The following is a 14,837-nucleotide window of genomic DNA, read 5'->3' as shown; positions in this document are numbered from 1 at the left end:
ATTACCCCTGTACGAATCATTAGTAAAACCTCATCTGGAATATGCAGTTCAGTTTTGGGCACCAGTTCACATAAAGGATATTGGGGAACTGGAGAAAGTACAGAGAAGGGCAACCAAACTGATAAGAGGCATGGAGGAGCTCAGCTATGAGGAAAGATTAGAGGAACTGAATTTATTCTCTCTTGAGAAGAGAAGATTAAGGGGGGATATGATCAACATGTATAATACATAGGTGGTCCATATAGTTAACTTGGTGTAGAGTTATTCACTTTAAGGTCATCACAGCGGACAAGAGGACACTCTTTACATATGGAGGAAAAGAGATTTAATCTCCACATACAGAAAGGCTTCTTCACAGTAAGAGCTGTGAAAATGTGGAGTAGACTCCCTCAAAAGCTGGTTCTGGCCAGCTCAATAGATTGTTTTAAGAAAGGCCTGGATTCATTCCTAAATGCACATAATATAACTGGATACTAATATTTATAGGTAAAGTTGATCCAGGGAACATCTGATTGCCTCGTGGGGGATCAGGAAGGATTTTTTTCCCCCGCTGGAGCAAATGAATCATGCTTTATTGATTTTTTTTTTGCTTTTCTCTGGACTAACTGTGGATATTTGATATTGTATACAGAGGTTTTCTGTTTGTGTGTGTGTGTGTATTCTTTTTTCTGTTGGTTGAACGGTCATGTTACAGTGGGGCAAAAAAGTATTTAGTCAGCAACCAATTGTACAAGTTCTCCCACTTAAAAAGATGAGAGAGGCCTGTAATTGGCATCATAGGTAGACCTCAACTATGAGAGACAAAATGAGAAAAAAAATCCAGACAATCACATTGGCTGATTTGGAAAGAATTTATTTGCAAATTATGGTGGAAAATAAGTATTTGGTCAATATCAAAAGTTCATCTCAATACTTTGTTATATATCCTTTGTTGGCAATGACAGAGGTCAAACGTTTCCTGTAAGTCTTCGCAAGGTTGGCACACACTGTTGCTGATATGTTGGCCCATTCCTCCATGCAGATCTCCTCTAGAGCAGTGATGTTTTGGGGCTGTCGCTGGGCAACATGGACTTTCAATTCCCTCCAAAGGTTTTCTATGGGGTTGAGATCTGGAGACTGGCTAGGCCACTCCAGGACCTAGAAATGCTTCTTACAAAGCCACTCCTTCGTTGCCCGGGCGGTATGTTTGGGATCATTGTCATGTTGGAAGACCCAGCCACGTTTCATCTTCAATGCCCTTGCTGATGGAAGGAAGTTTGCACTCAAAATCTCACGATACATGGCCCCATTCATTCTGTCTTGTACATGGATCAGTCGTCCTGGTCCCTTTGCGGAGAAACAGCCCCAAAGCATGATGTTGCCACCCCCATGCTTCACAGTAGGTATGGTGTTCTTTGGATGCAACTCAGCATTCTCTCTCCTCCAAACACGACGACTTGTATTTCTACCAAACAGTTCTATTTTGGTTTCATCTGACCATATGACATTCTCCCAGTCCTCTTCTGGATCATCCAAATGCTCTCTAGCAAACTTCAGACGGGTCCGGACATGTACTGGCTTAAGCAGGAGGACACGTCCGACACTGCAGGATCTGAGTCCCTGGCGGCGTAGTGTGTTACTGATGGTAGCCTTTGTTACGTTGGTCCCAGCTCTCTGCAGGTCATTCACTAGGTGAAGGTGTCTTTGTGGGACCTAGTTAGGTGTTCCATTAACATGGTGTAATTTTATCCGTTGAGCCCTTGATTGACTGTCGGGAGGAAGGATTCTTCCATAAAGCTGGAATGAATGCTCTTTTGTCATATGGATCATGATCAATCCTTAGTAGCAGTTGAGTGACATGGAGTTTTGAAGTAGTAGGAGAAGACAAAGGGATCTGTGGATAGGGTGGTCAGTGAACTTTTGGTTGATTTAGACACAGTCCCAGATATGTTCATGTTTGGAATATCTCCACATCTCCAGCAATAAGAGGGTTTTTTGGGATATATATAAGCGGCGGAGGTGTTTGGTTCAACCATTTTTAAATAATCTCATCACTGTTCTTCCAATTTTCACTCTTCCTTTACTAATAAGCAACTGTAAACGTTAGTTGGGTAACATGGGGGAGATTTCCTAAAACTGGAGCACTCAGCATCCAATGCAGCTGTGCCAATCAGCTTCTAACTTCAGCTTGTTCAATTAACCTTTGACAATAAAACCTGGAAGCTGATGGATTTCTATGCAGAGCTGCACCAAATTTTGCCTGCTCTAGTTGTAGTAAATCTCTCCCTAGGGTTCAATTTATAAATCTTTAATTGAGCAGAACTCAAAGAAAAGTATTTAAATTGGCTTTTTTTTGTTTTCTATTTTTTCTGGCTAGAGCTTTAACTTTAGGAAAATGATCTTTATTTTTAGTCATCTGACTAGTATTTGTAAAAAGAGTCTACTGGCTTTAAGCTGAGAATATCTGTCATTTTTTTGAACTTAAGGATTCCTATTCTGATGTGTTAGCTTTGTAAACTGAGCCTATAGCATGTGAATACTATGATCATACTACCATAAGGGTGGTGCTTGGTTAAAGAAAAGGATGGCAAGAAAACAAATTTTAACTGAAATGAAAGACACACACAATGACAATAGAAGAGATGGGAGTATGCAAGGATACTGATGATGAAACAGTACAGTATAGAGATGCTATAGAGACACTGGATGAGAGGAGGAGGAATGTGTTCAGGGAGAGAGGAGGGACTGAGGCATACAGGGAGGGGGAGGTGAGACGGCTGGAGGGAGAGATACAGAGGAAGCGTTCATGGAGGCAGCTGAGAATACGAGAGGTCTGAGCATCCCTCCTGATTTCTGCATCCTAGCAGGTGAGTACAAAGCAGGTATTTGATGCTACTTTATAGGCTGCATAAGAAAACAATCAGATCATTACAAAACAAGCAATGGGCGGGCGTTATTTATTTACCATCCTAGATTTTTTATGATCCATATTAGGAAGCAGCCTGTTTCCGGCAAAGGCAGAAAAACATTATTAGCATAGGCAAATGATGTCACGTTCTGGTTGAATAATCAATGTACTTAATGCTTCAAACAGGAAAAAAAAAATTGGGGGAAAAGAATGGGGGATATGGGGATTTAGCATGCAGCGGGCTTAGCGACGTTTTCACTGAACCCATCTATCGCACTATTAAACAAAGAAATCGAGAGGTGAGGAAGGGGCCTCTAATAGATTCCGGAATAACAGTGGATGCTGCAGGGCCATAGCGTGGCAGAATAAGGCACAGAATAGCAGACAACGCTGTATGCATATATTTTGATGTTGGAGTCTTTGGGGGTGCGGGTGTCTATTGCCAGAAATAGCATGCATTGGATTGCAAGAGCAAACTCTTCAATGGCATAATTGTACGTGCCTCTGTATCTCTAACCTGATGAAGGTATTGAAGATATGGCTCAGTGTGCTTGGAGGCTCCTGATATCAATCATGAAGAATTAAGCGCCTGTCAGACAAACAATATTCTATACGTTTGCAGGAGAGAGCAGAGATTCTTTAACGACATTCAACGGTATGTCACTGTCACATACAAAAAGCAAAGTATAGGGCCTCTGAGTGATGGAGACATACATGGCATGTGTGTGTGTGTGTCATGATACAAAGTGTTTGGCACCCAAATGGTTTTTACATTTTTTAATTATTTTTTTTCCTTTCCAGAATGAAGATCTTGGCAGATTTGTTTTGGATTGTACCCTGAGAGACAAGCTGACTTGTGTCTACAATGGAGGTATGAGGCTATAGACATATTTCTGCTTTATCAAAGACTACCAAAATTAACTGAAATAGTTCATTTTATGCTCAAGACCAGCTACTGAATGTATTCTTTATTTTTTGATTGTTTGATTGTTATAGGTGATTATTACTATCTTATTAAACAAACTACAGATTTTCGCAGAAATAGCAATTTTCATGTAGTTACAGCTTGTTTGGGGAAAGGCTTTGTGGACTAGTAAGGATAAATAGGGTTGTTACAAATAAAGAAAATTAGATTCTTATGAGTAAAGTTCATTCAAATATCCATTAGTATCTTTGTGTTTTATAGGAACAGGTGACACAGGTATACGTATAAGATTGGGATAACTTAAAGGGAATCTACAGTGTTAATAATATGTTTTAGATATCAATGAACATGGTCAACCTAATGTTATACATTTTGTAAATTTGTGTTTAATTTTTCAAATTCTTGTCAAAATAGTTTGTAACCATGTAGGTGTGCAGCAGCAACTATACTTGCCTATTACATACGGTATGCAGGTTCTGCATCCTGCATAACAGAGCTGCCTGCACAATCGTTGTACTTAAATCTCCTTAAAGTGATATTAAGCTTTACAAAATAATATAGTGAATATTACCAATCATTAAATGTGGTTGCTGAATTAGTTTTTTTTTTTTTCACTATTTTTGCTGGTATTTTCACCTGGTGATCCAGCCATTATTACATTTCCTGTCTTAGGGTGTCTCCACTCTAGATGGAGGAATAATGGAGACACCTATGGACAGCAGCGCTGTCAGTCTGGGGAGAGGATAGTGTTGCATGGACTAGCAGATTTAGGTGGACTTGACTAAAAAATGAAAGCTGAACTAAACTGACCAATTTAACTGTGGACCAAAACAATTATGTTCAATTACATTCAACTGAGCTGTTAAGCCATCAAATTGCTGATGTTATAACTGATCACATGTGCAGCACCATGGCAACTGCAAATCTAAAAGAAGCTAAGATGGCAACTTCTGTGGCTGTAAAGATAAGAGGGTTTAGTTCCATTGTAAAGCCAAACTCCAGCTAACACTTTATAAGCAGTTACAGCAAAACTTTTGGGATAAAAGTTTTAGGTAAACGAATAAGGCCCTGTACACCATTAGTGCTATTACAATGCGTGCTTTTGTGAAAGTGCATCAAAGTCTTGCATCCTGTATCTTTCATAAAATGCATGTTCTAATTATTATTATTATTATAATACAGGATTTATATAGTGCCAACAGTTTGCGCAGCGCTATACAAAATGATAGAGTTTAATAGCAGCTCTGTCCAGGCTCAGATATCTGTCCCTAACCACAGCTTTCTGCTTTGTGTGCGGCTACATGCGAATAGCAGTGGCTGCTGTCATACTACCATTAGCTTCAATGGACTGAGCAGTTGTTGCTAATTGCATAACCCGGTAATTCCAGCAACAAGAATATGCTGATTCTTGCCACAGAAATCCAGAGGTCGCAGCTACACGTCTGAGTGAAAGGGGCCAGAAGCCACTTTTTGCACACGCGCTTAGGCGCTTTTGGACATTTATTGATTCCCATGGCCAGAATAATAATTTATTCTGGCCATGGGAATGAATGAACGCTCAAGCACTAAACGTGCCTAGCATTTACAAATGTTTAGACGCGTTTACATAAGTTTAGGTGCATTCAACATTTTTTTCTGCCCAAAAACTCCTCAACTGGATGCACAAGTGATGTTTTCTTTTTCAGCCTGTAAACGCTCCTCTCTTAATATGCCTGTATATGCCTATGTGTACTTTGCCACATAGTCTAACATAGAGGTGCTTTTACAGGCTGAAAAAAAAGTCAAACGCCTGTAAAAGCAACTTTTTTTTTAAGCCTAATAGTGCAAAAGGTGCATGTTGTATGTGTAGGGATCACGTACAGCAGTGTTTCTCAATCTTTTTTCAATCAAGGTACCCTTTAAAGTTATGGACAGTGGGGTGACTCAAGACTGTCCATTATTTTAGAAGGGCAGCCCATTCTAAAATGTGAAAAATATTCTAATAGCTTTATATAATGCAGCAACATCCACACATGTAGGACACTCAACATTAGAGGTGATTTATTCTTCCAAAGCAAATACACTTTTGCACACTGGTACTGACTAGTATTCCAGTGTTTCTCTTCTTCCTCAGTTTTCCTCCCATCACTTAGCTAATGTGACCCCAGCACTGACAAAGAGGGGCAGGGGAGGGTCAAACTAGGGTGCTGTGCAGGTAGCTGACATCCTCCTTATCAATTGATGATGTCATTGGTTGTCTGGACGCCGGTGGCGAGAAGGCGGTAATGGTGCATAATGAAAACCTTTGACTTTGTGTAACTAAAAGGCAGGCTTGTTCCACCCGCTGGCTTGCATACAAGTTTTGGGCAATTTTTAGACATTTTGCCAAAGCACCCCTAAAGGAACCTCAAGGCACCCCAGGGTGCCTGGGCACCCTGGTTGAGAAAGGCTGACCTACAGTATAGCTAAAGGAATAACTTTTTGCTATACATTTTGGAGTGGTGGGGAGTTAGAACCTCTGTAAGGTGTTCTTTGCTACCCGTGTCTTTGTTGAAAGTCACTCTCACTAATTTTATTTAGTTATTACGGGTACTAATATAGTGGCGTCAATTTACGCAGCGCTTTACATTTATGTTGTACATTCACATCAGTCCCTAACCTACAAGGGGTGTACAATCTAAGGTCCCCAACTCATATTCATACATACTCATACTAGGGACAGTTTAGACAGCTACCAGCATGTCTTTGGAGTGTGGGAGGAAACTGGAGTACCCTGAGGAAACCTATGCAGGCACAGGGAGTACATGCTGATTCATCAATGTTGCAGGGAACAAAAGTGAGGGACAGCCCCCAAATTTTATGGCAAATATGGCAAAAAAAGAAACAGACAGCAGTCTAACCCTACCCAACCAAAAAAAATTTTGGTTTTAAATATATTAAATCCAAAAAACTAAGCATATCATCCAACAAATTTACATTTGCAATTTAGTCCATCAAAAAACTTGTTAAATGCTTTTTGTTATTGGGCTCTGGTTGTTTATGGCTGATTATTATTTTAGCCATCGAGGTATGCTGATTGGTTATATACTGGCACTTTTTTGACTGGAGTTCTGTTTGGCAGACAGCTTATCTGTTGCTTGTGCTTCTGTGATGAGCACGATATGTGTATTTTGTGTACATCTTTACAGTACATAGTTAATCTCCTGTTTTAAGCTACTGACATTCTCCTAGCTAAATAGAAAAAGCATTAGTATATATGTATATATGCTTAACTGTGTTATCACTAATGGAAAAATATCTTGTAACTTTAACAGAGTCAATTCATTTGAAATTATTTTTGAAAAGTTTATAACTTGCTTTAGATGACACTGGCTTTGACACAACAATACATTTCTTTTAGCCACATTAGCCTTAAAAATTCAAATATTTTCTTAAGTTGGCCATAAAGTTGTCCAATAAAAAAAAGAAGAAATCCAGGACCTTATCTGGTGCTTACTTTCAGGGACAAAAACACCAGGACAAAATTTTTGTTATTTGGAGATTCAGATGTATACGAATCTCTGAATCACAATAGTAACGAAAATCAGAATAGTATCCTAAATAAATTATAATGAAACAACTAATTCATTGGCATTCGTTGGTTTCATTCTGATGATATGATGCAATATTTTGGGCCTTTTATTAACATTTGAAGCATCCACAATAAATGTAATGACATAACAAATGAACTTAATTAATTCAGACCCATTTTGTTTTTATTTTGCATTAACATTTCTCATTATTATAAAAAATACATTACATATGAAGTGGAAACATATTGTAATAAATGGGAGCATGCCAGGACTGGGATCTGAACCCACAACCTCGGCTGCATCTGGCAGTATCTCTTCTTGTAGCTGAGCCACCTAAGATTATAATGGCAGCCCAGTGGCTAAATGGTTATGGGCAGCACAGTGGCTAAATGGTTAGCACTTCCACTTGGCAGTACTAGGGTTGTTGGTTCGAATCCCAACCACGGCACCACCTGCTTTGAGTTTGCATGTTCTCCCTGTGCCTGCGTGGGTTTCCTCCAGGTAATCCGGTTTCCTACCACACTCCAAAGACATGCTGGTAGGTGAATTGGCTCTTGTCTAAATTGGTCCTAGTATGTTTGAATGAGAGTTGGGGACCTTAGATTGTACACCCTTTGAGGGTTATGGACTGTTGTGAATGTACAATATATATGTAAAGCACTGCATAAATTCATGACACTATATAAGTACCAATAATAAATACAGTAAGGTATAAAAGTGAAATAAGATGATTCCTACTAATGTGTTTGAATTGAATGGAGGTGGATCCATCAGAACCTCTGAATCATAACATAACAAATGAATCTGAAATTAATTTTGTTCCTTTTATTTTATCGAATGCACGTGACTCCAGTCGATATTATCCTTTCAGCTCATTCCATTTCTCTTTGTGGGTTGGACTAGCAGGGATGACTCTAAGTGTATAAGTAATCTCCAAAAATAACAATATTACCATACAAAAAATGAGTCTGAATATACAAAACTAATCCGAATACACATAAATAGATACGAATATACAAAACTAATCTGGATATATCAAATATATATGAAATGAATTCCAAAAACGAAGTATTCTAACTTAATGAATATAACAAAATGATTACTTTAATAAATAAATCTGAAACTAAAAGAAATGACATTTTCATCATGTACGTATAACTACAAATCCATGTTACAAAATTATTAATGATTGTTCTGTGCTTGGGTGAGTTCACATCTCTATGCATTTTACATTGTAGCTTTCTCAGGAGACACTGAGGTGCTTCAATTTTAACCTGTATCAGCAAGTGAGTCCAAGAGACAACCAGGGAAGAGGAACACTCACACTAGCACCCCCATATTAGAAAGTAGAGGATACTGAGGGAATATGGCAAAAAATCTGCATTTGTATACAAGCCATAAGTATCCATTCATAATTTGCCCATATAATGGATCTCCACCAGCTATCTCTATTGGACTGCTATAATAATGTGTCTCCTCCTGAAACCGGAACAGCAAAAATTTCATTGAAAATTATTTTTGAAAATGTCCTCCTTGTATATCCTTAGCTTGCTTGTACATGCTCTATAACTCGCTTAAACGACATTGGCTTTCACACAACAATGCATTTATTTCAGCCAGATTAGCCTAAAACATCCGAATTTCTTCTTAAATTGAACGTTTAATTTTGGTTACAATGGGCATCTTGTGGCAATCTCTGTGGCACAGCAGAGATGCTCCTGATTCTTCCATTGTAGCAAAAATGACAAAGGTAGAAACCGTTGGTAGTTAACCCACTGTTCTACCTCTGAATACAGAGATGAATGCATCTCTACAAACCAGAGTTTGTTGCTGTAGAGAGGCTTCATTTTACATTAGTGTTGACTTACTATAAGAGTTTAAAAGAAAAGTTCACTCTGGGCAATTGTTTTTGATAATCTCATATGTTGTATATCATCTATTGAAGTCTCTTATTAGCAAACCTATTAAAGGAACTTGGGAAAATGCATATATGGAGAAAGAACTTCCTTTAGCTGCATATAAGACTTTGAATTCTACACTCTCCCAGATTGTGTGCTGGAGCTGATTCATACATCTTCAGTGATGCCCACTCAGAATACAATAGAACATATTTAATGAATGACTATGTAGTATATTCAGTTAAAATATCCAACTCTTTTCTAAATGAATGGCGATACTTCTAAAGTACATGTAAATCCTGAGTGCCATTTAGTTTGTTAAAGTGCTAGGTTTAACCACTTGAACTTTGAAAGGTTTTACCTCCTTCATGACCAAACATGAATTCTTCTGCGCTCTAGGACCCAGGCAGGTGGCAAATAGATGGAACCAGAACTAAAAAAACAGCGGCCACCAGTGCTTCAAAGGTTGTGCAGCTCCAAACAAGGCTGGGGAAACCCGACCAACACTGCAAAGCGAAATAAAAACGAGAAGCGCACAAACCTTGTGCATTACCTCAGTAAACAGAAATTTATTAAAAAGAAAGGTACTCACAAACAGCGAATAAAATCAGGCATGTAAGTCCTCACAGGGACTTCAGAGATAGAGGGCCAGCGCGAGTCCCATCGTGGGGGTAAGCACTCAGTTCAGCTGACGCGTTTCGAAGGCCAGACCTTCTTCATCAGAGCTCTTACCCCCACGATGGGACTCGCGCTGGCCCTCTATCTCTGAAGTCCCTGTGAGGACTTACATGCCTGATTTTATTCGCTGTTTGTGAGTACCTTTCTTTTTAATAAATTTCTGTTTACTGAGGTAATGCGCAAGGTTTGTGCGCTTCTCGTTTTTATTTCGCTTTACCTCCTTCATGACCAGGCCATTTTTTGCTATTTAGCTTTGCGCTTAACTGGTAATTGCCATACAACGCTGTACCCAAATTAAATCTATATAATTTTTTTCACACAAATAGAGCTTTCTTTTGGTCGTATTTGATCACCATTGGGCTTTTTATTTTTTGCGATACACAATATTTTTTACTTTCTGCTATGAAACGTATCCAATAAATATTTTTAAAAAATCATATTTCTTGATATATTTAGGCCAAAATGTATTCTGCTACATGTTTGGTAGAAAAAACCTCACAATAAGTGTATATTGATTGCTTTGCGTGAAAGTTACAGCATCTACAAACTATGGTATAAATACTATAATTTGTATTTATTTATTTATTTTTGTACTAGTAATGGCAGAGATCAGTGACTGTGATAGTGTGGCGGGCAATCTGACACTAACTGACACTGGGGGAGGGGGGGACTGACTGACACTGGCATCTCCGATGACACTAATACAGTGATCAGTGCTAATAATATACACTGTCATAATATTTACTAGAGTGTACTTTTTTCTGTGACCACTGTTTATTCATAATACTGATTCTGTTAGTTATAGTGACTTTTATACGTTCGTGTTCATTCCTAAGTTCCTAAAATGGCCACATAATCCCAAATACAATTTACAAAATCTTTTTGTGTGTAAAAAAAAACAGCTTATTGTGATTTGGAATTCATGTTTGTGTTCTAAAAACTGTCTTGGTGGTTTGACACAGGAATTTTGTCTGCTCATCTGCCTGCATGCAAATTTTCAGCACTAATAACTTTAAGCACATATATTATATACTTTTCACAGCCAAAAATGTAATGGCACTTGCTAATTCTTACTGATTCACACTACATGTGATTCAGTTGCTTTTGTTCTGCATCCAAAATGCACAGAAGTAGGTTATATGGTTATCAATGTCATAGTTCACATCAGTGCTTGTAGTTCCAGTGCGTTCCGGTTTCACAAAAAAAAGTAGAAGATGCTGCATTTTTCCTGCACAGAACTATAATGGAATGCAGTACAACACATCAAAAATGCACCAGAAAGCACCAGAATGCACCAAAACACACCAAAAACGCACTTGTACCTATTTAAATTGAAGAAAAAGAGAGGGAAAAAAAGAACTGGAATGCATCAAAAACACACCGGAACGGGTCAAAATTGTATAAAAAATGCACAGGAACGTACCAAAAACGCATCAAACACGCGCATACAGAAACGCATCAAGAATATGCATGCATCATACATACTAGGGGGAGTACAACTGGGGGAATCAATAGTGGAGAAGGATTTGGGAGTTCTGGTAGATCACAAGCTTAATAATGGCATGCAATGCCAAGCTGCGGTTTCTAAAGCGAGCAAAATCCTCTCTTGTATTAAAAGAGGTATAGACTCCAGAGAGAGAGAGATATCACTCTACCCCGGTACAAATCATTAGTAATACCTCATCTGGAATATGCAGTTCAATTTTGGGCACCAATTCAAAAAAAGAACATTGGGGAACTGGAGAAAGTAAAGAGAAGGGCAACCAAACTGATACAAGGCATGGAGAGATCAGCTATGAGGAAAGATTAGAGGAACTGAATTTATTCTCTTTGGTGAAGAGGAGATTAAGTGGGGAAATGAGCAACATGTATAAATACATCAGTGGTTCATATAGTGAACTAGAGTTATTCACCCTGAGGTCATCACAGAGGACAAGGGGGCACTCTTTACATCTTGGGGAAAATAAATGCAATCTCCAAACATGGAAAGGTTTCTTCACAGTGAGAGCTGTGAAAATGTGGAATAGACTCCCTCAAGAGTTTTTTTTTTTTTTAATGGTTGAACTGGATGGACTTTTGTCTTTTTTCAGCCAGACTAACTATGTAACTATGCATCCGTAACTCATCTGGACTTCTATGGTGTGAATCGGCCCTTGGGGCTTGTTTGGACTTGTGCTTAGGGGACATTAAAAATGCACAGGGGAGTATGCATGTGTAAGAGTGGAGTTCCAGGCTATAACTAATCTAAAAAATACTCCCTCCCCTCTCCTAACACCTATGTGGACTAACTTGTGTAAGCAAAATTTATGATCTTGTGGAGGCACCTAAACATAGTAAGATGTTTGTCTTCTTCTCTGCTTATTACACTAGACGAGACATATTGTTGAGATGCAAGTTGCTGACCGCACCCACAGTCTTTGGTTGGAAAGCAGCAATTAATGGTGATCTTCCTTTCTATAAACTTACCTACATAAGCCGCAACAGTGCAGCAAAATTTGATCAAATCTGGGCTGGGTGGGTGGAAGCACTGGGTCTCACAGTCGTGGTGTCTACAGTTATTTATCTGAAGATTTTTGTAGCACCCCAACACTGTGTTGCTATCTGTACCTCCTAATCTCATTCCATGCCCTCTGCCTTCTCCTTCCTCCTCCTTTCCCCCAAGCTCCTCCCCTTCCTTCCCCTCCCCCCCACCTTATTCCCCTTGTCTTCCTCTTCTCCCCCCCCCACACCTTCCCCAGCTGGGCACCGGTGTTTGGGTCACACTAAGTTCTTGTTTGACTAGCTTTCGCGGTTCATGTCTTGGGTAAAACACAGAATTTTACCAGGATGCTAATTGTAGGATTCTTCTGTTTTAGGTTATTTGTGTATGCTGTATACCTTGTTGTATACTGACTGCTTGATTTGGTTTTATGTACCTCTGTTTGTCTGTACATAAACGCAACTATTAAAAAAAAAAAATCTTTTTTAAGAAAGATGTATATTTTTCCCTTTTTTGCATCCCCCCTGTGTTAGCCAATGGCAGCTGCATAGGAGGTAAGAGAGCACTCGACCATGGCTAGTAGTGCCTGAGAGTGATGGCGTCACCCATAGGCTTCTATGGCCCGTCCGTCAACGCTCCCTCCTCTCCCCTGCAGCTGCTGCTGGCTGACACAGGGGAGCCAGATCACACGACTGGAGCAGTGCAGCCTAGAAGAAGGTAATTGTATGTATATGTATCTTTCTTACACTGGTTAGCCAGTATAGATATTAGGAGGGGAAGGGAGCATTATTAAGATTGATTATGTATAGCTTAAAATTCCACTTTGAAGTATTTCTTAAGCCAAAATGTTTTTTCCCTTTTTTGGATAGAGCAGGGAATGGTTAAAATGCATGTCAGGTTTTTGCTATCTTTGTTCTATTTAGAACATCTTCCTTCACTTGTTATTCTGTAGACACAGGACATAAGAGGAAACCTCTTAAGATAGGTATATCCCCGTCAGACAGTTGTCTCCTGTACAAGTGTTCCTATTGGAAGATCTCTCCTCTTTTCCTGTTCTGTTGGCAACTCAGATTTTGGATTTTCTCTCAGTTTCTGTCTCAGTAACAGTGGTCACAAACAAAATGCATAGAGTAATTCTCACCTAGAGAAGACACAGACAACATTTGAAAACTGACAGGGGTTCTAACCCATCACTGCTATGTCAAAAAATGTTTACTTTAGATACACATTAATAAAATGGTGGGCATAGACACAACCCATGTCAGGGTGCCAGGTCTTGGACTGCATGCCAACCGTACATAAAAACAGTGTTCATAGATTTTATTTTGTGACCTCAACATCCTATCCATTTTGAAACTATATCCTTTTGTGAAAAAAATGCAAACCAGATAAAGTTTTCTTTTATCAGATAACCTTTCCCGTTTTTATCCTTAGTATAACAATAAAACGTATCTATGTCATTTGGCTTACATCAGTGTATTGATTCGTACAGTGCAACCACATCTGGATAAAGTTCCATCCAATAACATCATCTTACAAAAATAAGAATGATCCATCCTTAGTCTTCTCCATGTCCTTTGTTATATCATACTTATTAAACAGAATAAGATAAGTAGATGTCCTTATTGTTCAGAGGATGGGCAAAATATAATATAAGGACAATAATAAAATTATTACAACATTGAAGGTGCATTAATGTGTGACTCGAAAATCATTGTCGCGTCTAACATGTGATGATGAGTTTGGAGGTGTAGAGGTGCAATTTTGGTATTTACCAGATACTACAAATTAGTATCTACAAGTCAGTTCCCAAACAATGTTATTAATGTCATTCTTACTGGAAAGCCTAGGTTGACTATAGACAGCTAGATGCACCACTGGTCTCCCCTTGATGCTTGCCTATTGATATCAGGGGTACTATAGAGCAGTGCAAAAGATCAGGCCATTCTCCACTATGAAACTAACACTGAGCACAATGCACATTACAATTATTAGGCCTTGGTGTATAAAGTCGTAATATGCCTAATTTTTGTTGTTCCCATTGTAGTCTAGTCATTTGAACTGGATTGTGGACACCATGTTTAACTAGAAACACATTTTGTATAATCCCAACGTTTAGCTTGAGCATTTGAAATCTACTGGGTTATAGGAACCTTTAGTCCTGTGATTGTTGTATGAAAAAAATCCTCTTAAAGCATCCCTAAACCAAAAAACAAATATGTTACAGGGCTTTTTTTCAGTGGGTACGTGGGGAAATGCAGTTCCGGCACCTCCAGCACTGAATGTATTTATTGGCAAGGGGTGTTGGTGTGTGCTAGAGGGTCTACTGATGCTGGATGCTGGGGGATCTATTGTCACTTGAGGGGATCTATTTTAGCATGGTGGTCTATTGTTGCTGGAGAGGGAACTATTGTTGCTG

At 38.9% G+C, this 14,837-nt stretch overlaps 1 protein-coding gene across 1 annotated transcript in view; it reads left to right on the top strand.

Annotated features, from left to right (window-relative positions):
- The first annotated feature begins 2,722 nt into the window (after positions 1-2,722).
- Positions 2,723-14,837, top strand: part of APC2 (APC regulator of Wnt signaling pathway 2) — an 89,929-nt gene continuing 77,814 nt past the window's right edge. Inside the window, exons 1-2 of the mRNA XM_089690735.1 lie at positions 2,723-2,846; positions 3,689-3,758. Of these exons, the coding sequence (XP_089546861.1) occupies positions 3,753-3,758 (6 nt within the window). The 5' untranslated portion in view covers positions 2,723-2,846; positions 3,689-3,752. The remainder of the gene's footprint in view (positions 2,847-3,688; positions 3,759-14,837) is intronic.

This window comes from Staurois parvus, unplaced genomic scaffold (assembly GCF_062004578.1).
Source record: "Staurois parvus isolate SC_StPar_1 unplaced genomic scaffold, SC_StPar_1.0 ptg000541l, whole genome shotgun sequence".
In the NCBI taxonomy this organism is placed as follows: Eukaryota; Metazoa; Chordata; class Amphibia; order Anura; family Ranidae; genus Staurois; species Staurois parvus.
Note: the sequence above shows the minus strand (reverse complement) of the source record. Positions and strands in the feature narration are given on the sequence as shown.